Source organism: Ixodes scapularis, unplaced genomic scaffold, assembly GCF_016920785.2.
Source record: "Ixodes scapularis isolate PalLabHiFi unplaced genomic scaffold, ASM1692078v2 PGA_scaffold11__112_contigs__length_91849675, whole genome shotgun sequence".
In the NCBI taxonomy this organism is placed as follows: Eukaryota; Metazoa; Arthropoda; class Arachnida; order Ixodida; family Ixodidae; genus Ixodes; species Ixodes scapularis.
Genome location: NW_024609837.1, coordinates 51,622,345 through 51,647,596, shown reverse-complemented (window position 1 = coordinate 51,647,596; position 25,252 = coordinate 51,622,345). Strand labels below are relative to the sequence as shown.

Here is a 25,252-nt window from a genome sequence, read left to right as displayed (position 1 = left end):
GTGCGTGCGCCGCTACAATTAAATGGCGCCCTCGGCATCTGTGTAGGCAGTCGGAAACGCCCATTGCACCACCGCTATCTTCAAGGGTGTTGCGGGAAAGCTCGCCGCCTGTCATAAGAGCGCGGGCTGTTTGGGGTGGCGGAGTTCGATATATCCATTTTGTGCCTGACCCCGTTCGAAATAAAAAATAAAAAATGCATGCGATCTTCCGCATGATATAGAAAGCGTTCGATATAGGCAATAATTCTATATATCCGTGTTCAATATATCGAGGTTTGACTGTAGTTGGACATCTCTTTAGGATTAATTTTATGTGAAATGCATTGTTTACTTGCTATTCAAATGTGATCAGTGGATTATTTGAAGCCACAGTCCATTAATATTGCCCTATTAAAATTAGCTTAGATGTGGACAAATGGAATCTTGGGAACTACCTTTATGAGTTCAGCTGGGCTTTAACGGGGGAACACTGGTCTTTGAGCTTATTTCTTAAAGTTTTGGCCAAGCTCAAGGGAACTACACATGCTTCTGCAGTTTCCATTGATCAATTAAAATATCTGGTTATTTTTTCGACCAGTAGATTATTCCTTAAGATAACTAAAACTTGCCTTGGTTTTGTGTGCAAGGACAGTAGGAAAAAAACTGTGCAACAAATAATTGTTTAATACGTGTCTAGATATTGAAAAATATAAAGAATACAATGTCGGATTTTCTTTTGAGACTGAACCGTTATTTGTGGTTTTACAACACATTGAAGATCAGTGTTCAATGTGTGGCCGCCAGGTATTGAACAATAGATAAATTAAAACATTTTATATGCAAATATATAAAAGCTCCCAAAATGACAGGGACAAAGAAGAGTGGAAACAGCACAAGGCGCACTCGCAACTGAATTTTATTTAGAAAAACACGTAACAAATGCCGTTGTAGACTGCTCATTCGTCACAACAACCGATGAAGTCTTGATAAAATCACTCTTTTCCTGAAAGAGTGAGGGAGGGTTCGCTGACACACTCATTTCCTTTTGCCCTAATCTCAAATGCCTCGTGGATTTCTCAACACACCTTTTTTTTTAATATTTCGCTAGAATCTCAACATGCAGAACTGGTGAGCATGAACGACTACAATGGATGGCGAGATTACCAGAAGGGCTTGCTCTCATGGCTGCCGCATGTTTGCGTTCACGGTCATTGACGCACCTACCCGTCATGCCAATGTACACATGGCACACACAGCATATTTGGTCCAGTGTTTTATGTTGCACTGCTCTTTAGTTGGCTGGGGTCTATTGATTCTGTGGCACAGACATACCATTTTATCGAGAGCTGAGGATACTGCAGGAACTTTAAAAAAACTGTGCAACTTTTCTTAAATTATGGGACATGGCATTCAAGTAAGGAATAATTGTCGGCCTCATTTTAGGCTTTTCTCTTGCCTGTTGTTTTGCCCTTTTGAAATTCTGTAACAATCTTTCCGCGACCTCAGCCAGGCAGCTTTGTGGGAAACCTGTCTTTTGTAGGTGCGAGTCCATAAATTAAAACTGTCTTGCACAGAATGTTCGCAACATCTTTTTAAGGATTCCCCCAGACACGTGTTAGCAATGGCCCTTTTTGAATATTTTTGAGTGAGCGGACTCGAATGGCAGGATGACCTTCTTTGACTTTGGTTCATACACCCAACATACGTGGCCCTCCAGAATGCATAGTTTTAACTCCAGGGACTGCAGTGTCCCTTTTACGAGCTTCTCATGAGTAAATCTCTAACTGTTGGAGCATGAGCCAAACACATTGAGCATTTCAAGTACAACGTCGTCCGGCGATCGCTCTGCCATATCGCTAAACACAAGGTAGTCGACAACATAACTAAAAATCTTCATCTTGCTGTCGATCCCCAACCTCTCAGCAATGGCGTTGTCACATTTACTTTCAAATATATTGCACAGCATCGGCGCGACACAACACCCAATACAAATGTCCTTTTGGACGTACATGTCCCCTTCAAAGAAAACATACAAATGCGATAATTAAAAAATAGAAGCTCAAGAAAACTCTGCTCTGATCCCGCTGGAGTTCACGAATGACACTTTGCCGTTTGGCTCTACACATTTTCTAAGCACTGAAAAAAGATAATTGTGCGGAATGGAGTAAAGAAAGACCTTCCACGTGTAAAGGTAAAGCACAATGCATCTCGTGAGCATCAGCCTTCAAATATTCAACAATTGTTTCCCAGTTTCTAATTAAGTAAGGGTCATGCAATTCCAAAGTTGAGAGATGTTTGGCGAGGAAGCCGGACATGTGGGACTGCCAAGATCCCCTCTCCGTTACAATCACCCTAAAGGGAACATCTGTTTTAAGTGTCTTTGCAGAAAAGAAAATGTCTAAATGAAGTCCCTTGTTGAACTCTGCACATTTCAATAGATGGTTCATTTCACTACAAAGTTCCTTAGTGCGCCTTTAGTTTGGTTTGGGCACTTTTATGTATTGTAATATGAGCCAACTGGCCCAACTTACCACTTTGCTGCATTTTATATGCCTGTTCTCAGGGGCGGGCTCTCCAATAGGCAGAGTAGGCAGCTGCTTAGGGTGGCAGAATATTGGAGGCGGCCAATTTGTGGCTGCCTACAAATAATTGACCCTTTTCTTTTTTAAATCTAGCTTTGAATTTAGCTATTTTGGTAATTCTAGCCAGTTTTGTAAACTTTAACTCCAAGCTTAGTTACTTCCCCCCTGTGGTCACTGACCATGGGGAGCAGGGGGGAAGGTGGGGGGGGAAGCACTGTAAAAAACTGCTTAGGGTGGCACGATGCTAAGTCCACCTCTGCCTATTCCTGAAAGTTTCTCGTTTTCTCTCGTTTCAACGAAAACGCGGTGGTTTCAGTTGTCGTGTGCGACGCTCCCATTGGTTCGAAGTGCTGACGTGAGTTTGCGTCAACATCTCCCTCTCTCCCTGGCGCTGACAAACTGACAGACACCGCCGGGTTTTCATCAAAACGAGCCCTTTCGTTTTCGGCAAAGTCACACGCACAGCTGCACGGAGCCAGAGAGGAAGAGGTACCGTGCAACACTTCCTAGTTAACAAAGCCGTAGTGCTGAATGAGATGGTGTCATCAGAGAAGGTGGAAACGTGCTGCGTCAGTGCTCGGCTTCGAGTCAAGTCTGAGCCGAACGTTGACGCAGTCGTCATGTCCAATCTGCCCAGCGTCGGCCTTCTCTGATGATGCCATCTCATTCAGCACGACGGCTTTGTTATCTAGGAGCTGTTGTGCCGTGGCATGGTGGAGTGCAGCCGTGCTCACTCTGCTGTCGCCGGTTGTTCTTCCCTCTGGGTTTCCGTAGTAATGGTGCGTGGGCTGTGATGTGTGTGTAGTTAAAACGGTGGATGCGGTTCCCTCCACGGGTGACATAAATGCGGTTCCTTTCATGAGTGGTATGGATGTGGTTTTTTCCACGAGCGACATGGATGACCGTATCCAAGGGCATCGACATACTTTGACAGGCAGAGTACCAAAATAGGGAGGAGAAAAAAGTTACTGGAAGATCCATTAATAGATTCTTGGGGAATCCTTTAGCATGACCCTTGGGAAATGCCACACACACCCCCCTTTGGCAAACGCTAACAATGACTCCGTAACAAGGCCAAAAAAAGGCAGCAAAGAATAGAGGAAGCAAAAGAGAAAGCCAAAAGAAAAAAGTCAAGGGGCCAGCGTTAGCATTTCCCAAAGGGGGACGTGTGTAAAGTTGTCAAGGGTCATGCTAACACATATCGAAGAATCCACCAATATATTTTCCTGTAATTTTTTTCCTCAACATTGTATGCTTTGCATATTTAACCATGTGTTGCAGAAAAAAATTATTCGGTCTATGAAGTTAGAAACTTGGTGGAATGGAAGAAAAGTAGCTGCAAATAACAAAATAGCCCATTCAGAAATATTCGGCGAAAACAACTGTTTGCTTCGAATTCGCTTCAAACTCGAAATCCGCTATTCAGACATGAGTAAGCATTTTTAGATTTGCTCAAATATGAGAATGCGACACGAGCGGTCGGTTGGTCGTCTCCACTTGCGTCGCCTGTTCAAAAAAGGTCTTGAGTACTGACCTTTGCTGAGAACCGTTTACACGTTGCGAGCAGCAAGTTGTCTGTGATCCTTGCTTACCTTGTTGGCTTTGCCAACCGTTCGTGGAGCTCACCTTTTGTAGGAGTGCAGTGCCATACCGTATAGAAAATCGGGGTTGTGAGGAGGCCGTTGACGTCGCGCTCACGACAACTGCCAAAGCAGCCACAGCCGCGGACACGGGAGGTGCTATTTTCTAACTGCGCTTGTCCCGGCTTTAGCCACTTTTTCGTGCATCATGACTCCTTGCAGGAATGCAAGACCCTTAGTGGACGCGCACAATTTTTCAGAAATAGTGTACGCAAAAATAGCGCCATAAAGATGAAAGTTGAGCTAGTTGGTAGTTGTTGTACATGGCGATCAAAAGCAGTGCAAAAGACAAAGGAGGAACATACACGACGGTACTAGCGCTCGTCCTGTTGGGTATGTTCCTCTTTTGTCCTTGTCTTTTGCGCCGTTTTTGATCACCACATGCAAAAATAGCATCCGCAAAGTGCAAAACTCGGTTAGCGTTCAGCGCATGCGCAGTGTCGACGCCATTCTTCGCCTATGCGAAACTTTTGCAAGCGAGCACAGCGCATTCAAACTCTCTCGTACGGAAGCATGCAAACCAACCTCTAGAGGCAGACGGAGCGGCGTGTAGGCCTGCCCGTGGCAGCGTGCTGAGCCTGGCGTCTCTTCCCCTCTCCCCTTCCTCTCTCTTTCTCTTTCTCCCTCTCAGTGCTTTGGTGCGGTGGGAGTCCTCACCGGACGGCATGCGACTAACCACTGCCTGCACCGTGCCCGGCTCCGTGCAGGCTGCTAACAATGCCCGGGCTGCGCTCCGGTACCGCTCGTTGAATTATGCCGAACCATGCTTGCCTCGCTTCTGCTGTTGCTCGTAGGGCACGTTCACACACAGACACGTAAAATGCACGTGCGGGCCTCACATCCCCCGAGCGCAAGACGTTCCGAGAAACCTATGGTCGGTGACGGTTTAAGAACTTGGTAGATGCTCCGCCTTGAGCGCCAGTTTTTGCCTTTTACAGGGGGTGTTTGCTGGCGGCCATAACTGAATGCGTAGCTGTTCAGCTTGTGTTGATGGCAATCTTTCACGGTTCTTTTGCAACGTGCGTTCCACACCGTCGAGATTGCTGGTCTTGGAAACCTATAAGCGTGAGCTCTTTCTGAGCATGCCCGGTGAACAGTGCACTCAAGCATGGCATCTGGTGAATACTCTCTATAACGCTTTGTCGCTCGAGCAGCCATATCCCGGTCAAAGAGAAGGAGTGAGTGCAGGTGGAGCTGCTACTGGGGCATATCATGTCACCAGCAATAGAATGAGCTATGGGTGTCTCAGGCTAAGCAAGACATACTCAAGACTTTTTTCTAAACGTCTAGAAGACAACTTTGTGAGACGTCTGTAAAGTGTCTTAGCAAGATGTCCTGCTGACATCTTGGCAAGACGCTATATAAACAAAGACATTTTGAGATGTCATGTATCTGTCCGTCTCCTTGCTTGACTATAATGAGCCGTAGACGTCCTAGACCACGCAAAACGTCCGCGAGACGTCTTTCTAGACGTAAGACAGCTCTGCGAGAGATCTAAAAGTATCCTGGCAAGATGTCCGGCAGATATCTTGGCGAGACATTACACAAACCGAGATGCTCGAAATGTCTTGTGGCCGTCCTCTAGCTTGTCCAAAATGAGTCGTAGATATCCCAGGCTACGAGAGACACCCACAAGGTGTCTTTTCTAGATGTCCGGAAGGCGTTTTGCAAAACATGTATACTGTACAGCCCGCTTATAACGAATGCAGCAAAAATCTTAAATCAGTTCGCTATATTTGTTTTTTCGCTAAATGTAACCTTAAAAGCAAAAAAAGTGAAAGCCGTTTACAACTCCCTGTAACACCGAATTAGAGCGCAGCTCTTGAGGAGGAGGAGGGAAGGGTACTGGGGGGTGAAGTGACCCGGGGGGGGTCACGTGACCTTGGGGAGTCACGTGACCATGCCGATGATGTCATCAGTGACGTCACTGATGACGTCATCAGTGACGATGACGATGCGGACTCCGATGACGTCATCAGCGATGATGACGATGACGATGTGGATGTCGGTGACGTCATCAGTGACGTCACTGATGACGTCATCTGTGATGATGACGATGCGGATGCCCCCCCGAAGTCACGTGACACCCCCAGCTCACGTGACCCCCGCCGAGGTCACGTGACCTTCCCGATGGCGTCATCGTCACTGATGACGTCACCGGCATCTGCATCGTCATCGTCATCATCACGGATGACGTCATCAGTAACGTCACTGATGACCTCACCGGCATCCGCATCGTCATCGTCATCATCACTGATGACGTCATCAGTGACGTCACTGATGACGTCACCGGCATCCGCATCGTCATGGTCATCATCACTGATGACGTCATCAGTGACGTCACCGGCATCCGCATCGTCATCGTCATCATCACTGATGACGTCATCAGTGATGATGACGATGCGGATGCCGGTGACGTCATCGATGACGTCATCGGGGAGGTCACGTGACCTCGGCGGGGGTCACGTGACCCTGGGGGTGGTCACGTGACCTGGGGGGTGTCACGTGACCTCGGGGGGGGGGGGGGGGGGTCACGTGACTTCAGGGGGGTCACGTGACCTTGGGATGACATTGGGTGCCACGTGACCTTGGGATGACCTTGGTTACGCCGACGCCGACGCCGCTCAAGCCGGGAACGGGCCCCTAAGAGCTGCGCTCTAAAACAAGAAATATTCCACATGAAAGCAGCCGTTGATCCGTGACTATATGCATCACGTACGCCTTCACTGGCCTTTATGATCGCCTGCTGAATTGCTTTGAAGTGCGAGAAAAGGCTCTGTCCAAGTCCAACCTGTTGGGCACTGGCGAAGTACCGTATTTATGTGATCGTAAGTCGACCCTCCCCTTTGCACGACAGATTTAGTCAGGCAGAGTTTCGTGGTCCCAGTGCGAGGTGGGCGGTCCGCGTCTTTGCCAAGAGATACTTTGGTGCAAGTTTGTAGTCGGAGAGAGAAACAAGCGAGGTGGTGAAATTTGGAAGGTGCGGCGAGCGATTTGAGAGAAGTTCGTGGTCGGCGAGAAGCAGAAGAGGAATGCGCTCATGGATACACCGATATACCAACATGCGCCTACATGCCCATATCACGAGATGGTTGGCCAGAGGACAAGAAAATGCGGAACAGAAACGTCGAAAAGCCTAAATGCCCCCCATGACATCTGCAGCGGTGCACGTCACGCGTACTGCGGAGAAGGCAAACTTTCTGAGCATCGTGAGGGCCTTCCTTGGTCGGACGAGGCGTGGCGTGCATGCTAGTTGCGTTATCGGTACGCAGCTGTTTGTTCTTGTGTCTAGCTTCTAGATATATACACCTTAAATAGCTTTTTCTTGCATTTATTACGAGTACCATTTTTTTTCTTTTTTCGGTAAATTTGTGGCGGGCTTTTTGACTTTTTTTTTTTGTTAAAAGCGGGCCCGTATTGTATTGCAGGTATATAAGTGGTAACGAAAAATTAAAATCCGTTTGTTATTTCACTACATCCGGGTTTGTTATGAGCGGGCTGTACTTTATAGCCCCTAGGGGGTATTCACTGGATGTCGTATTTGATTTCGCCGATAACAGCGCGTGCTCAGAACGGGCTTGCGCTTATAGGCCGCTAAGACCGACAGTCTCGACGATGTGAAATGAACGTTGCAAAAGAACTGCGGAAACTTGCTGTCGGCGTGCACTCAGCAGCCGCACGCTCCCTATAGGGAGCGTTCATTGACCTGTGCGTCTGTTCAGTGTTATGATCGGGCGTAATTTGTCACCTTTCTCACGATACCCAGTTCTACAACACATTTTGTGTGAAAGCACTTCACTTAGGGGAAAGGCGGTCGTGGAAATTCGGGAGATTTCAGAGTCTGCGCTGCCGGCATTCCCTGACCGGCGCTCTCTCTTTCTCGTGGCAACCAACAGCGAGCCCAGCAAGGAGGAGAGTCCACCGCCGGAGGAGAAGTCCGGCGGGCTGATGCCGTCCCCGATCCACGCCGGAAAGTACCTCCGCCAGAAACGGGCGGACTTCCAGCTCTGCTACGACATCTGGTGGCTGCACAAGCACAAGCAGGTGCGCGTCCAGTGTTCCTCGACTCGTCGACAACAGAAACGGCCTCTAAGCATCTGCTGTGCACGCAGCAGATGCCTAACGGCCATTCCCTATTTACTTTCACCTTGCCTTTGTTGTTTTTTTTCTAGAGAGAGGAATGCAATAGACCTTTTGCTAAATTACCTAAGCACCAAGGAGCTTTCTCCAAGTGTAGTTACACATCCTGCATGTGCTGCAGTTCCAAATCGAAATCTTAAAGCAAGTGGCACTTTAATAATGCATGTGTCAACACCTTATTTTTCTTTTGTTTACTTTGAACCTTTTATGCTGAGGCGAGTGCATGCAGTGCATGTGTGCTTCGCAACACTGTTAGCGCAAACGAGCCATCACCAGTTTTCTGTTTTTCTGCTAGGAAAACAACTGTCACCAAAACTATGTAGTGCGGAAAAGTGCCGAGTCGTGGTACTAACTAAAGTAGTAAAATTTGGTGCTTTTCAATGTAAAATGTGAAAAAAAAAACAAAAAAAAAACAAACGCCAATGTCATGTTTGCACCAGCAGTGTCATGCGGTGTACCTATGTTTCCAGCGTTCTCCTTGGTGCATGAGTAATTTGTCAAAAGGTCTACATTAGTAATTGCAGTAGCTGATTATGCTTATACATAATGAGTTTTCGTTATTTGTTCAGTATGTTTTGTTTCTTTCCTTCCAGCTCCTGTTCAGCTATGACCCCGTCAATAACTACAAAAGAATCAAGTCAAGTAAGTTGGTTTCTCAGTCTCTAAAACTCTGCCTTCTGCCTTCATGTAGTGACACTAAATGAGAAAAAGGAGAATGACATTGGCGCACCTCAACGTCTGCATCGCAGTGCCCTCTGTGTCGTAGTTCAAAAGGCAGTACGAGATGACTCGCGTCACAGCCATCCGTAGCCAATGAACGACGAGTTTTTGAAGGGGTGAATCGGACATTTGTATTGTTAACGAATAACAATACCTATATAATCCGTTTGTTTTGAACGTCGTTTGCTCACTCACTACAAGCAAATTTATTTGGAGCACTTTACCCTCCGAAAAGCCATAAGAAAAAAATAGACTTGTTTCATACTGTTATCAAACAAAAAAGGTACTCTTGAAGTAAATACTTTCAATGCCTGTAATACTGTAAACGACCTGATTCTTGCGAAAAGCCTAATTTTGCGACTTCAAAAATATTGCGAAGGATTGGTCTTGTGAATGTATCGCTTCACGGTAATGGATACGTAGCATTTCACTTCAAATCGCGAAATGTTTTGCCCGCAAAATATTCCCAAGGCCCATACTTTCCCAAAGTCGCAGAATATTAAGCCTGCAAAAATAAAGTGCGTTAGAGCATACTTTTGATGTACTTTGTGCATTAGCGCTGTGGTTGACACGTCGACCCAGTCTGGCAACTAAGATGTCTATACTAAAAATGTGTGGTTAATGTGCTATCAGTAGGCATCTGCGTTTTCGGTTTCTATTTTTTCCAAATTCGGCGTACTTTTTTCGGTGTTTATTTTAAACTTTAATTTTCAGTTTTTTTCGGTGTATATTTATGCCCACAAAAGTTTATCGGCTTTTTTCGGTGAATATAAAATAAACACTGACGGACACCGGATCCTATGATCCTTGTAGCTCTGACATTTGTGATCACTCAAAAAATAATGGCACAGGTACATTGAAAAAGAAATGGACACTTTATTCGGCAAATGTGCGTAACTGTAAAAGAAACAAGAAAAAACCCGAGAAGCACAAACAAGTCAGATATGAAGCCTATGCCCAAAAAACATGCGACTTCACCTTATGTACATCAGGATAACTTTATCTTATTATATTACACCCACATGTACGTTCCCAGGTTCTCCTCGTTGATCCGCACTCTTTCTCTCCTGTTAATATGGCCCTAAGGTTCGAGAATGCCCTCTCAACACTAATACTGTACACTGGCAGGCTGAGGAGATGAAGCGCTGCCTGAGCCAAAATCGGCCAATCAACCCATTGTGACTGCCAAAAGAGAGACTGTGCGACTTTGTGAAGCTCAACACAGCATTCAGAGCTTGCATCAAGTCAGTCCTCCTTAGAACGAGTTTGAAAACACGCTCGTACATGGCGAAGTTATGGGGCATCTCGGACTTCACGTTCCGATCGATGATGCGCTCATTAAACCAAAACGTCGCGATGGCACCCGTGTATCCCATACATTTGGACACGTTTCGATAGACACTGTCGTTCCACTTTTTCGCCACGGCTCTGCGATACGACTGGAAGGTCAAAGTGACCTTTTCCGGTTAAAAGTGAATTTTAGAAAATGGACGCGACATACTTTTATCGGTTAAAAAAAAAAGTGCCAAACCTAAAAACTGATTTTTTTCGGTTAAAACAGAATTTCCGAAAATGGATTCGGCGTACTTTTATCGGTTTTTATCGGTTTAAACCGAAAACTCCGAACCCTAGCTATCAGTAAACTGCAAAGATATTTTAAGTACACATAGCAAAGTGTTCCAAAAATGCGCATAATTAGTATACAGTCATGTCCCATTATTACAAATAACTCGCATCATGGACAACTTTTGGGGAGACGGTGTTGTCCATATTAAAGAGACGCAACCATACTTCCGCGTGCATGGCCGAGAGGGAACGTTGCTTTATACTCCTAGAAGATTCGTGTTTACACTTACTTCGAGCGTCGTGTCCGATGCATGAACAATCTAGGCCAAATGTTCGATACACTTTGCACTTCGTTCGTCAGTTATCTAATGTTTTGTTGCAAGCAAGTCAGAAATGAAAAGAAATGAACAAAAACTAAAAAAGTAATGTCCCATTCCAAGCAAACCAGAACTTGAAATAAGAACAAAATGAAGCTCTTTAGCTAACTAAAAAAAAAAAAAAATCAAGCTGTTTTTGTTCTAGTATGGCATCAATGAAATGTTGTTAAACTACTTTCAGTCCACAGTAATTCTTCCTTTCACATTGTTATCAGTGATCATACAGATTGATAGACCAAAAAGAGTCACTACTTTCTAGCTATGGTGATTTAAATGAGATAAATCTGATTTGCTTAATTAAAAAAAATATATATATATATATTTTTTTATGTTTGTGCAGGAAAATAAACTTTTTAGTCTGTGTTTCATTGCCTTCCAATCGTATAATGGCAGTTTTTTTTCTTCTGTGGCAGACGTGTATGTGGACGTGAAGCCGGTGTCGAAGTATGAGGTCCAGAGCTGTAACTGCGGCCGTCCCAAGTCAAAAGCCGAGAAAGGCTGCGGAACCGACTGCCTCAACAGGTTGGTACGGGCTCAACAACAACGAATGGGCGGAGTTCTGTAGATGTTTAAATAGTTTTCAAAGAAACCCACATTGGGGCCATCAGGCTTTTTAGCAGGGGGTAGGTTTTTCGAAGAAGCATCCGTAAAATGTCGCGGTAGAATCCATTTAAAAACCTGAAGGGAACTTTCCGGTTGGTTTCCCCTTACCGGCAGTTCCTTTTGTCGGCACCCTGCAAGAAACCAACCAGAAAGGGGTTCAGTTTGTTCCTGTCGTCCGAAAAGCATTGTTCAGAGGTTTTAATGGAAACCACCTAAGAGAAACCGTCTGCTCCTTTCAAATTGGATCCTCTTGTCGGGAATTCCTCACTCTTGAATCCTGCTGAAAGCTGTCACATTTTATGGTCTGTAAGCCTTATAGTAAATGGCCATTTCACAAAAAAGTTAAAAGATAAGCTGCACTTATATATTTTTACAATCAGCACGGTGAATTTGCATCGATAAGCACGCATGTGTATTGTGGTCGCTGTATGTGCGGAAGCGGGAGCCGGTTTCAACATTCTAGCCAATAAACCAAACGAGAAATATGACCCCCCTTTTGGCAAATTTGCGCAGTCGAGGTTCTTGCTCATGAAAGAAAATGCACATATCTCGCACTGTCTCATAAAATGCATCGACGGAAGTTTGTAAAAAAAGTATGCAACTTGTATATTGAAAATTATGGTAGGAACTGTGAAATGGTTTAATTTGTTGCGGTTACCCAGAGGTTCCTCTTCAAAGAGTTGCTAGATTCCGGTATAATCTTTTGCGAATCGACTTCTATCGTCGGGGGTTCTATTACGAGAACTGTAAAGTTTGAGGCTACTCACCACAGAAGCAGTCTTGGGTAAGTTACTTTTAAAAAGTAATTCGTTACAGTTACAGTTACTTGCAGAAAAAAGTAGCGAAGTTACCGTTACAGTTACCGCAACAAGAAAGTAACTCATTACAGTTACAGCTACTTTTAAAAAGTAACGACGTTACTTTTCAGTTACTTTTCTATAACACAAAAAAAAAAATTACGAAAAACTAGAAAACGCTTTTCACCAAGTTTATTTGCATAAAATTAAAAAGTGTGCTTTTTACTTCATATCGTAACTTAGCAGCCGTTGCTTCTCGAAATTAGTGTCTGAAATTTTCCCTTTGATAACGAACACGTCCCTGCCCCTGTTGAACAGGCGCTCGTCTAACGCGCTGGATGGGATTGCCGTATTGTTTCGCCGGAAAGGTTTTTGATTGCCGGGTAGGCGTTGAGGCAACAGCTAGAGTGCCGTTTTCTGCGGTCTAGTTGTTAGTAACCACCTCCACCACAGCAAAATACTCTCTGTACGCCGGCCATGGTAGTTCTTCTTTGTTTTTATCAACATTCATATCCTTGGTAGCACTAGCACATTGCTGGCTCGTTGACGGTTGCTCTGGGTTCAGAGAGTTCCTGGACATATTTCAGTTTGTACCCGGCAAACCAGAAACAAACTCTGCGCAAACAGCAGTAAATTTTGCCTCGACTGTTGATGATACACCAAATTAGTGGCGCAAATGAAAATACGAAACATGCGCAGCGCGGAGTGGTGGCGCTAATCAAAATACGAAACATTCGCAGTGCCCTCCGCGTGTATTGTTGTTTCACGTTTGATTCGCCCGATTAAAAGCGTTTGCGCAGAAAAAAGAAAGACCGCAAAAGAGATAGTTCTTCAAGATACTAAGATGTTGTTCAGTCACAAACTACAAGCGCGTGCTAAAGATAACTACACTTTTTTTCTCCAAATCTACTTCTGGCTATATTTGGGTCGTGACTGGCGAGAAAGAACGTATTTCATTTCATTTATTGAACCTTAAGGGCCCGTGAGGGCATTACATAAGGGGGGGATCATTCATATTATACATTGGAAAAACAGACAAAAAATAATACATTCAGGAAAAGGTTGGTAAACAGTTAACAACATAAAAAGTGCGATTGAAGACTTGATTTAAAGGCGTTTGGTTCTACGATGGTGACGATGGAGGATGGGAGGCTGTTCCAGTCTTTGATAGCTTGTGGGAGAAAAGATCGGTTGAAAGCGTTTGTTGAGCCAGAGATCCTTTTGATGGTACAGTCATTGTTGAGGCGAGATGATGTTCGATCGGGAGGTGATAATAATGCTGTTTTAAGTTCAAGACAGTCATAATAAATTTTGTGAAGGAGGCAGAGCTGAGAGATGTTCCTACGAAGCTGCAAAGAAGAAAGGTTGAGTTGACTTTTTAGGGAAGAGACACTGATGGAGTTATCGTACGTGGAGAGGATGAAACGAGTGGCCCTGTTTTGAATTGCTTCCAGATGATTGATAAGGTAGCCTTGATGGGGGTTCCAGATGGAGGCAGCATATTCTAATTTAGGTCGGATAAGTGTGTCGTAGGCCAGTTTGCGGACAGTTGGTGGAGCAGGTCGAAGGTTACGTCGGAGTACTCCCAGGGTCCTGGAGGTGTCTGCGGAGATGGCTTCAATGTGATTATTCCATGAATGGTCTGATGTTAATTTTACACCAAGATATTTGTACGAAGGAACGGTCTCAATTAAATCGGAGCCCAAGTAATATTGGTAGGACAAAACAGTTTTTTTCTAGTGAAACAGATTAGTTTACATTTAGATTTGTTTAATGGCATCAGCCACTGTTCGCACCATTTATTAATTTTTACTAAATCATCTTGAAGTTGAATGTTGTCATGCAAACTTGTTACTTTGTTATATACGACACAGTCATCTGCAAACAGGCGAATATTAGATAAAATGGTGGCCGGAAGGTCATTTATGAATATTAAAAAAAGTAGGGGACCCAGTACGGACCCTTGAGGAACACCAGATGAAACGTTTGTTAGGGCAGACTCATGGTAATTAGTAACGGTGTATTGCACGCGGTAAGAAAGAAAGTCACGTATCCATGAGAAGATTAGCGGGTCAAGACGTAGTGAAGCCAGTTTGGATAGTAGTCGTTGATGGGGAACATGATCAAAAGCTTTCGAAAAATCCAGAAAGATGGCGTCAGTCTGAGCCCGACACTCGAGATTAGTATGTAGGTCATGGATGAAGTCGCAAAGCTGCGTCTCACAGGAGAATCCCTTTCTAAATCCATGCTGCTTTTTGAAAAAAAATTTATTAGTTGTTAGGTGACTCATAATTTGCGAATATAGTATATGCTCAAGAAGTTTAGATGCGATTGAAGTTAAAGATATAGGACGATAGTTTGAAACCAAACAGCGACTTCCCAGTTTGAAAACTGGGACGATCCTGCCAACCTTCCAGTCAGAAGGGAGGGAGCTTTCAGATAGTGACTGGTCAAATATTAATTTTAAGAACTCACTTGAGATACTGGTAGTATTTTTTAGAATTTTGGAATTGATGTTGTCGGAACCGGCGGACGATGAGAGTTTTAATTTGGCAATGAGGTCTTGAATACCGGCTGCGCTTACACTGATTGGAGGCATGGTTTCGTAAGGTTGCTCGGGGAGGCTGGGAACAGTGTTCAAACACTCGTTAGTAAAAATGGAAGAAAAATATTCGTTAAACACTGTAGCAATGTCTCTCTCTGGAATGGGATCGCCGTTGTCGGTACGTAGTTGGATGGCAGAGTTGTTGTTCTTCGGTGAAACCAGATTCCAAAACTTTCTCGGGTTACTCCTCAAAATGGACAGTAAGTCATTAAAAAAGAATTTATTCTTGGCTTGTTTTATGCTCCTGGTGTAGTTTTTTAATGCAGAATTGTAGACGTAGTGAAGCCAGTTTGGCTTCACTACGTTCTGTACGTCTGTTTTTGCACAGACATTCACAAGTCTGTGCAAAAAATAACTTGACGCTCGAAATGTCGAAACAGACAATTTGGAAAGCGCAAAAAATGGCTAAATTGTACTCGTTCAGTGATATACTATTCATAAAAAACTGGAAAGTAACGACAAAAGTAACGTCGTTACTTTCATCGTTACCTCAAAAAAAGTAATAGAACTACAGTTACAAGTTACATTTTTAAAAAGTAACTCGTTACAGTTACAAGTTACCAAAAAAGTAACGAAATTACAGTAACGCGTTACTACCCAAGACTGCACAGAAGGCACATAAAAAAAGTCTGGTTTTAGTTTTGTTATAAGGTAAACTCTGGGATAATAATAAACAAATTGAACCCGCTTAGCTTTCAGTGGAAATCACCCATTTTCAGTCCAGGTCCCATAATGGAACTCCTGACAACGGGTGAACTCTGTCAAGAGCTAAGTGGGTCGAATTTGTTCCTTATTATCTGAGAGTTGATCTCATAACGTAACTAAAACCAGAAACTTTTTTTTATGTGTCTCCCGTGGTAAGGAGCCTCAAACTTTTCACCAACTCTCCTGCGTACTCACTCTTCCTTCAGTGAGTCATGAAAGCCGACGTGCACTTGGCGCTTTTCGTTTTTTCTTGCTTCCTCTTTTCCCATATCCTCTCCACATTTCCACTTGTCCCAACATGACTCCCCTCGTAGTTTTGGAGAGGCTAACGAGATTATCTTCCACGCAGAAGGCCGAAGTTGTACATTGGCCAGTAAGCGGAAGAGGTTCTACCGTAAAAGCTACGGTTAAGAGCAACTCTTTCGAGAGAAACTCCCGGCTAACAAGGACAAAACAAACCCATTAAGTTTTAAGTGTGGTTTTGGAACCGACTTGGGGGATCCCGAAAAGGCTCTGTTAACACCTCCGGCGCAGAATTCTTTTTCACGTCTCCCGTCCCACGACGCAGGATGATGTACGTGGAGTGCTCCCCCGCGCTGTGCCCGTGCGGGGACCAGTGCAGCAACCAGAAGATCCAGAAGCACGACTGGAGCCCCGGCCTGGAGCGCTTCATGACGCGCAACCGGGGATGGGGCATACGCACGCGCGAAGCCATCAAGTCAGGTCGGTCCGCCTCCCCCTTTTAGTGCTCATTATGCCGAGTGTTTGTGAAGCAACGACCCTGTTCTGGCGCCTGCGTAAATAAACTGCGCGTACCAGAAAGCTGAAACTCCATGAGAACACAAAGGCTGGTTCGTACTTAGAATCTCTTACGACGAGAGAACAGACCGGCACCATCTGTAGGGTAGCCGTGGAACACTTGTAATTTCCGTATATTCCCAATTTTTTGCGAGCACCTTTCTTTCTTTCTTGGCTCGAAAAACTTTGTTTTCGAGCCAAATGGTCGTTCATAACGTTGTTATGAACGACCATTTCTTGTAGACGGTACGTACGTTTGGTCTCGCGAATGCCGCAGAACCTTCGCTCTGGTGGAATACAGTTCCGGGGTCACCTCATGGATGGCGCCAGTGTGCCATTGTGTTGTTCCCTAGTGTTTTCTTGTGATAACAAATCGCAAGAACGCGCGGTCCAAAGGGAATGCAAGTGCTTGACCACTATAGTCCATTGCAACTCCAGAAGGTAGGGCAAGGAAAAGGAAGGCCGGGGAGGAGGAAGCAGACAGAATGTTAGAGACAGGTGGATGTTTCCCCCTCTCCCTCCAGCATTCCATCTGCAGCCTTCCTTTCCCTCGCCTTACCTTCTTGAGCTTTAAAAGCAAAAATTGTTATCTCTAAGTTCATGCAATTTTTTCTTTTAAATTTATATATCACATTTTCATTTCTTCATAATATGCATGCATTTTTTGTGCCTGCCCTTTATGAAACACTGCATGTATGGGTAAACGGTGCACCCTTATGTAGGCCCCCGGGCTGTTTAGGAGCACTGAAAAAATACAAATACCTAAATAAATAAATAAAAAAAAATAGTGGTTGTGGCGGAACACAAAAATTTGAGAACATGGTGTTACCTTAATCAGAAAATAATGGAGGAAGACAAAATTTCTTCATGAGCCAACGTCGAGCCAAGCCTCTTATCGTCAAAACAAGGACTGACGTGGGTGCCCGTAGCAGTTGTTTCAGCGAAGAAAAACTTGTCGCTCAAAAGACATTATTTACTTTCTTGCCGACAGGTGTTTTTTTGCTGGTATAAACGCCACATGCGTTCCAAGGTCTTGTTTTCACGATATCTCAAAGGTGATGCTTTACGTCTTTACTCTGCCTCCGCCGATCAAGTGGTTGTATTCTGCGTAAAAAACACTCATCCCGTCTACGCCTTTTTGTCGCCCTTGAGGAAGCTTTCGACCAGGTCGGTTGCTTCCCCACTCCTGCGCACCCTTTTGGCGCCCCTGTGGGAGCTCTGGGCTGAGCGGGCTGCTCTCCTTTTTTTCCCGCAGGGGAGTTCATCCTAGAGTACGTCGGGGAGATTGTGAGCGAGCAGGAGTTCCGCCACCGGATGGCGGAGCGCTACCGCAACGACGAGCACCACTACTGCCTGAATCTGGACTCCGGAATGGTCATCGACGGGTACCGGATGGCCGGGGAGGGCCGCTTCGTCAACCACGCCTGCGACCCCAACTGCGAGATGCAGAAGTGGTGGGTGGCCTTTCTTTGCCCCCCTCACCCCGGTGCGTTATCGGGGTCGTCTGCAGCGGGTCAGTAGTCTGTTTGTAGATCGTCCGTAGCCTGCATGTAGGCCGTGCGTAGCTTGTCCGTAGACTATCATAGGCCATCTGTAGCATCTCTATAGTTTGTCTGTAGCCCATTTGTAGGCTGTTTGTAGCCTTTCTGTAGACATGTGATTTGCCGCAAGGCAAAACGCCAACTTACGGATAATCCCGGCCGAGGTGTTCATAACTTGGTACAGGCCTATGAAGGACGCTGAACTCACCAGTAAAATTTTTTTTTAAGTTCCTTGATAGAACATGTATCGTAAGATAATACCGGGGACGTGCCCACCCCACTTCTACTGGAAACTGGGTTAATTTAGACATGGGCACTTGTCTGGTCAAATTAGTAAAATCCAAGATGCTGGCCAATAAAGACCTTGGTGAACGAAATCAGAGAAAGCAGATTTGTTTTCGCATGATATCCCAGGTGTCGCCGCTGGCGGTCTTGTGGCCGCCACGACGAGGCGAACATTTTCGGCTGATGCCGGCGCTTTGGAGGGAGCGGGCGCTTAATGTGTAATTTTCAGAATTCCAAGGTTCGGGAAATGTTAACGATAAAAACTTTTGCGGTATTTTACAGTATGTAAGAAAGCAAGTCGCCCTTTGCTAGCATCTTGGGGCAGAGCCTTGGAGCGTGTTCAAAACGTAGGGCAGGACGTAGCCATTTCGATGCTCTGCTGGCTGTCGTCAAAACCTTTGCTGTTGTTGTCAGTCCCCAACCCTCTGAAAACGAGAAGGGGGAGCACACGAAGCGAGAAGGCGAGCCGAGCTGTTTGCACGATTGGTGGCATCCCCTCCGAAAACGTACGAGCACGCTGCAAGTTACCATTTCTGAGAAGCGTGCACACTTTTTTAAGATGTGCACAGCAGAAAACATGTCCCGTTTGGAGAGCCCTTAGCTTTTCGAGTGCCGCGCCCGAGTATACTCGGTCGTTCTCCCGTGCGGGTTTCAGTTTCGATTTGCCCCCAACATCACCCAACTGGGCTGGCGATTTTATTTTTACTTACAGGTCAATGTTTTGTCTCGCAATAACACCCGTTGACGACGCAAGGGAGGTTTTTGTTTGGGGGAGTTCTGTCTCGGTTCTTTCCTTCGTTGTTCCAGAAAGTCGAATCTACGTCGCTGAACCTAGCGCTTTATGGTGAACGCCGAGGTCTAGAAATTAGTAATAAACTAATTTACTTATGAACTAAACAAGAAAGTCACAGTTCTTAATTAAAAAAATGTCGGTTAAGGCCACTCGGAAAGAGGAACCCCGGGGTGTGAGGCCGAGGTGCACCTTTGCGTAGTCCCGCCTAGAAAAATTTAATTGGAGAAAAATATCCTGGGTTGGAGGCATCCAGACATTGATCAACTCTGAGCCTATAGATCAGAGTGCCCTCGATAAACAACTTCATAAAGCACGCTACAGTTTTTCTGCAGGAGACCAAAATTTCTGTTCGACATATGGGGGGAAAAAAAACACTCAAAAGGCTAAGTGGGGAGGAGGGTTATTATGTTTTTCTTATTTATTACTGTATCTCACTCAAATACAGTATAAAGATGTAATTTGTAAGGCTGGTTTTGAATCTGATGCCAGCTTTAAGGTACCTTTTCTCGAACAAAAAATATGGCACAATATAATTCTAATTAGGCCATTTCTTATGGGTTGTTGGGGTAATTTCTCAATAGAAACCTCTTCTTTTAACTTCACACAGTGATTTACAAGTGTCCACCATATATCTTAAAGCTAATAGAATATTTATGAAGGGATGTTACTGATTATGAATAAACCACAGTTGCAGACAAGTAGTAAATGGGATGATAAATACCTTAAAGGGAAACTGAAGCGGTTCTCTATTTGAGAAAAAACATTTCAATGGCCTTCATTCTACCTCCAGGATCAGGAATATCAAGATTATTTTTCAATTTGGTGCACGGAGGCTTCAGAAATTAATTTTTAAAGTACCGCCGAAGCCCCTCCTTCCCGGGGCGTGACGTCACACTAGGAGCTTTCGGAATCTCTGCTCTCGCGCATCTTCAGCGCCTATCAAAGCTATGCACGCGCACTCTTGCTATTTTCAGAAAGGTCAGAAAGAGACGTCACGACTGGTGTCAGTGCGGGAAATATACCTGGCAAGCTTGCCGTTGCACGCGCTGCCCACACGAGCGACACGCGCTTGGCGGTCCGAAGATCCTAGTATGACGTCACGACTGGTCGAATGTTTTTTCGCTTTTTCTCGCTTTTAGTTGCATCTCCAGGGAAAACAAAAGTGATATTCAGATTCACGGGATAAAAATACGCCAGAATTCACCTCTAACTCGTTTTTTTCAAGAAGTGTTTCAGCTTCCCTTTAAGTTGCAGCTAATTACTTTCTATCTACGTTCTATCTATGGGGCAAGTTGTAAAATTTTAGAATGCAGTTCAGTGATCGTAGAAAACAATGATGCATAGTTTTCTGAAATTCATTCACGAGAACGTTCTCAAAATCCCTGTAAGACTATGGCACTTGACGAAAAAAGGCAAAGCTAATAAAATCACTTTCAAAGTGTCTCGTATACTTTAAATCCAGCTCCCGGTGACTCGGAACTTGCTGGTTTTATAGTAGCTGGAGGTGGAATTGTGCATTCATGTTTTGGGGGAGAGATACTCTGGGCTGTAAAGATTTAAAATATGCGACTTGAAAAATATGTGACTGTAATTTTGGGGTATTTCAAGCCCCTCGTACCCGCTTAAGAAGGTTTTTGTCCCCTGCAGGTCGGTAAACGGGGTGTACCGGGTGGGGCTGTTCTCGCTCAAGGACATCCCTGCCAACACTGAGATCTGCTACGACTACAACTTCCACAACTTCAACAACGAGCGACAGGTATGCGTCCTCCGCCAAGTCTTACCGCCCTCCCGTCTCGGTCTGGGAGTGGTGTCCGAGCAACGTTGGAAGCCATTGACTGTAACACACATTGCAACACTGTTTGTTTCCACCATCATTAACAAAAATGTGGAAAAAAAAAATAAAAAAGCTGCTTTTATGCAATTTGACTATACGTCGGTACCTCTACGAGGCAAGGAACAACGCGAGATTTTAAAGACAAAAGCTAATGCCCGAATCAAGCAATCAAACAGTGTGTACTTTTATATAGCATTGGGTACGTTGTTTCTGTTTAGCCAAGTGACGTCAAGTTCTAGGGATGTGATACGGTTTGATAGTACGGGAAATGTACTCATAATTCTTGGACATCTAAAGTTAATGCAGGGTTAGGGAATACCGTATAAATGTGCATAAGGGCCACACTATTTTTTTCAAATTTCGGGACTCATTTTTTCTGTGCTGCCCATATACGACGTATGAAAACAAAATAGTATTGGATGTGCATAAAAAAACTGATGCATTTGCGATCGCAAGCAGTGGCCTCGAATACCTTTATTTCGGTCACAATCGTTGTAACCTGCGGTATCCTCGGCGCTAGGGTCTGACCAGCGTCGACAGTTGCCAGAGTTGCTCTTTCGAGCTGTCCAGTAAGTGCCTTTTCAAAGTTTGTGTTGACCATTTATTTCGTAGAACTTAACCTCGATGTCCATTTCCAAGCCGACGTTCAGCGGCTGCAGCGTACCAGTGAGCCTGCCTCGGATCGCGCGCTTCGTCTAGCACCTTATGCAGGTCTTGTCGACATCGTATTGACAACCCGTCGCACGTCTACCGCACTTCGAGGCACAAGTGACAGTTTGAAAATGGTGCTTGCCCACTGCTCTCAGGTTGTGGGGCTCGCATGAATTAACTCGGCAAAATGAAACAATCGCGAAGCCTAGCGGGAACGTTCGGAAACCTGAGTGTCAGATTTCCCAGCAGCTATGACAATGTGGGTGCAAGATGACCGCGGACGATAGAAAACCATGAGGAGTACAAATTTCCCAGGCTTTTATCCCATACTCTTTCTTGTCTGCACACAAAAACACGGCAAAAGGCGCGAGCAGAGGCGTATGCATGGCGGAGTAAAGATTGCGAATACGCGGAGCGCGTGCTTCACTGCGGAAGCGGTCGACACGCTTTGGAAAAAAGGGTGGCGCGACTAATGCGCAAATAATTTTTTAAATATATTTTTTAATATTTTGGTTTAAACATGGGGGATACAGCTCATACAGGCAATCATGTGGTATGCCGCGGATGTGTCCGACGGGTTTGAGAAACTGAATTCTGCAGATTAGAGTTGGCAGGGTTAAGAAATGTTTTGAACGTGCCTCACCGGTCGGCACGTTGCTTCCCCCTGCAGCAAGAGTGCAAGTGCGGCAGCGACCAGTGCCGGGGCTTCATCGGGGGCAAGTCGCAGCGGCTGAACGGCCAGGCCAAGGAGAAGGACAAGGCCAAGGAAGGGGCCAAGGGCACCTCCAGCCGCTCCGTGCGCAAGCGTCAGCGGGAGAGACTGCGCCACCGCAGAGACGTGAGCCTTCCCCGTCCGCCTTCGCTTCCTTTCGAAGCGTCGCCTCACCGTCTTCCCCGACCTCTTCTTCGCTGCGACTACACGGAGAATGCGTGGATTCGGGCGAAGAAGCTTATCGTGCGTTGACACACAACGTACGTCAATGAGCAACGTCTACATGTTGACGTCGCGTGTCAACACGTCCAGGTTGTTGGCCTCCAATACTTTCCGTGCATGTATCACGCCACACTTCACACGGTCTCAAAACTTGATTTAGCCTCTACTAGAGGGCAATTCTTGTTCACTATCTTGAGTTCGTCGTCGTCGTCGCACTTGTCCCAGGAAAATAGGTTGGGGCCAGCCCTGAGTTGCCAGTCGTCAGCTCGCGATTTTGGCACCGCAAACGTTTTTTTCTTGGCAGTTTGGCCTTCGTAGGTCGTATATCTGGGAAAGTCCGGGGAAAAAGACAGGTCTTTGTCGACGTACGAGCCGCGTTCCAAATGTTGCTCGTCTAGATCCGAGTTACTTCCTTGGGTCATGTCGTGTGATAACGGATGGAGTGACGCTGCCAGCCAATAGGTTTTTAAACGGCAAGGTACGAAACCGTTGCTCGGGAGCGAGATGGAGTAAGTTTTGGAACACGGCCACGGAGGGGTCTGGCGAGAGCTCGGGGTGCTGAGGGGTGCCCTTTTGACGGTTACAGGGCAAGCCGGAAGGGGTGACGACGGTGGCCTCGTCGTCCGCCCGGCTGGGCCCGTTGCAGCTGAAGCCGCTCTCCCACCAGCAGCGCTGCTTCGTCCAGAAGCACCGCTGCTTCCTGTTGCGCAACTACGACCGTGCAAAGCGCTCGCCCCCCAAGCCCCTCAGGGACCGGTGAGTTGCCCAGTCGTCGGGTCCAACAAGAATTATGCTAGCTCAACGTACTGACAAAGACCAGGGGGCGCTATGTGTTGTGAATGAGACGGGCGCAATGTGCGTGTAACGTCACGTGACGTCGTAAGGTCACATGACTGGCATACGAAGTCACGGTGTAATGTGAAGCCACGTTGTCACATGATATGACGTCAAGTGACCTTGTGACATCATGCAAACTCATTATATCAAGTGACATCATAATGTTATGTGATGTCATAGAGTCATGTAACGTCAGCATGTCACATGGCGTCCCGTCGGCTCATGACTTTCGTCATTGTTTCACATGATGCCACGGTGTCACATGGCATGGTGTCACGCATTCTGAAGATGACATTGTGGTGTCATGTAATGTCACAATGATGTCATGAGATACTGTGATGACGTGTCAACATCATGTAACGTCACAGTGGTGGCTTGATGACGTAATTGTTACATCACGACAGCACCGTTACTTCGTGACATCACAAGCGATGTCATTGTGACGTCGTCCCCATAGCATGACGATGTTGTCATTGTGATGTCGTGATGATTCATAACATCAAGGTAATGTCATAGTGATGTCCTAATGTCGCGTTACATCTTAGTCCGTCGTGACTGTTTTTCGTAACAGGTCTCTGTGACGAAACTTTATAATGGGACTTTGTGACGGGTCATCATGACGGTTTCCTCATAGAAATTGGGTGATATAACATATTTTGAGTTAAAAAAGTACCAATGGCCTTTACCTTCAGAGTCCTATAATGCATGGAATGCACAATTTAAGGAGCAGTCGTTTAAATCGCTTTTCGCAGACATTAAAGAGTTGTCTAGGGGCATGAAGAAGGGCACGTCGCTTATTGATCTCCCTTTCAAACCCAGCGGGGGGCAGCCCCCGGGCGGGGCCTGCTCGGAGCTGGCGTCTGGGAGCAGCAAGCACTGCCAGCACCAGGCCGGGCCGAGCCCGCCGGCGCAGCACCCGCAGCCGCCGGGGGAGGAAGAGGAGGGGGAGGCCTTCCGCACCCAGTTCACGGCCCTCAACACCTCCCGCTCGGTGCGCACCCGCCAGCTGGCACGGGCCCAGGAGAACACCCAGCTGGCACGCACCGCCCGGCTGGCCCAGGTCTTCAGGGACATCTGCAGCTCCGTGCTCGCCTGCAAGGGTGGGTTCTGTGCGATCCTCTGCGTCAACAAACTTCTAAAGGACTGTCTTAGAGGGCCGGCTCTTGGCGCGTACGTGCTGGGATGTAGCCTTGTCGAAGGGGGGCACTGGTTTGGCGGACTTGCATCCTCCCGTGGCAGACGGTGTTCACTTTATGTTGTGAGACTGTCATATCGTGCGACATCGTGCAGGCGTGATACCATGACATAGCGTGACACCGTGACATCAAAGGCTTGTTCACGTGCGACTTTTTAGGACTGTCTTCCTTGAAACCTCATAAAATGTGTTACGACGAGAGCAGAGCCGTGTATTGAAAGAGTTTGGTCAATGGGCGGAGCCGGCGGGAGCCGCCGGGGTGGAGCGGCGAAAGCATCGCCGCTGCCAGTGCCGCATATTTGGCTCATAATGCGGAGAGATAGAGAGAGAGAGCTGAAAATGGCATTACTGGATTCTTGAGTTGAACCCACAGTATGTTGTCTCTTGCATGTGCTGCAGACGACAATGGGAAGGTCCTGTCCACACCGTTTGTGAATCTCCCATCCAAGCGCAAGTAAGTGGTACCTCTTTCTTACTTTGCATCTCAAGAGTTGCTTGCAATGTGGGAGTTGCTTGCATGTCGAAAATTGTGTTCGTCTCGAGAGTTTTGTGCATTGAGTAGCATGCTCAGCTGTAGGAGTCGGGGGCGCACAAGCTTGTGGTTTTGTAGAGTATTTTCCTTTTTGTGCGGGTCTCCATCGATGCATTTGCACATTGTTGTCTGGCTGAA

At 46.0% G+C, this 25,252-nt stretch overlaps 1 protein-coding gene across 2 annotated transcripts in view; it reads left to right on the top strand.

Annotated features, from left to right (window-relative positions):
* Positions 1-25,252, top strand: part of LOC8053997 — a 67,897-nt gene that overhangs the window by 14,627 nt on the left and 28,018 nt on the right. The window contains exons 6-16 of one of the 2 annotated variants that reach the window (XM_040501512.2): positions 4,833-4,937; positions 8,098-8,245; positions 8,935-8,983; positions 11,418-11,526; positions 16,283-16,437; positions 17,768-17,966; positions 20,779-20,887; positions 22,287-22,454; positions 23,137-23,306; positions 24,207-24,487; positions 24,982-25,036. In XM_040501512.2, the coding sequence (XP_040357446.1) occupies positions 4,833-4,937; positions 8,098-8,245; positions 8,935-8,983; positions 11,418-11,526; positions 16,283-16,437; positions 17,768-17,966; positions 20,779-20,887; positions 22,287-22,454; positions 23,137-23,306; positions 24,207-24,487; positions 24,982-25,036 (1,548 nt within the window). The remainder of the gene's footprint in view (positions 1-4,832; positions 4,938-8,097; positions 8,246-8,934; positions 8,984-11,417; positions 11,527-16,282; positions 16,438-17,767; positions 17,967-20,778; positions 20,888-22,286; positions 22,455-23,136; positions 23,307-24,206; positions 24,488-24,981; positions 25,037-25,252) is intronic. The other variant, XM_040211913.3, reaches the window with a different exon arrangement.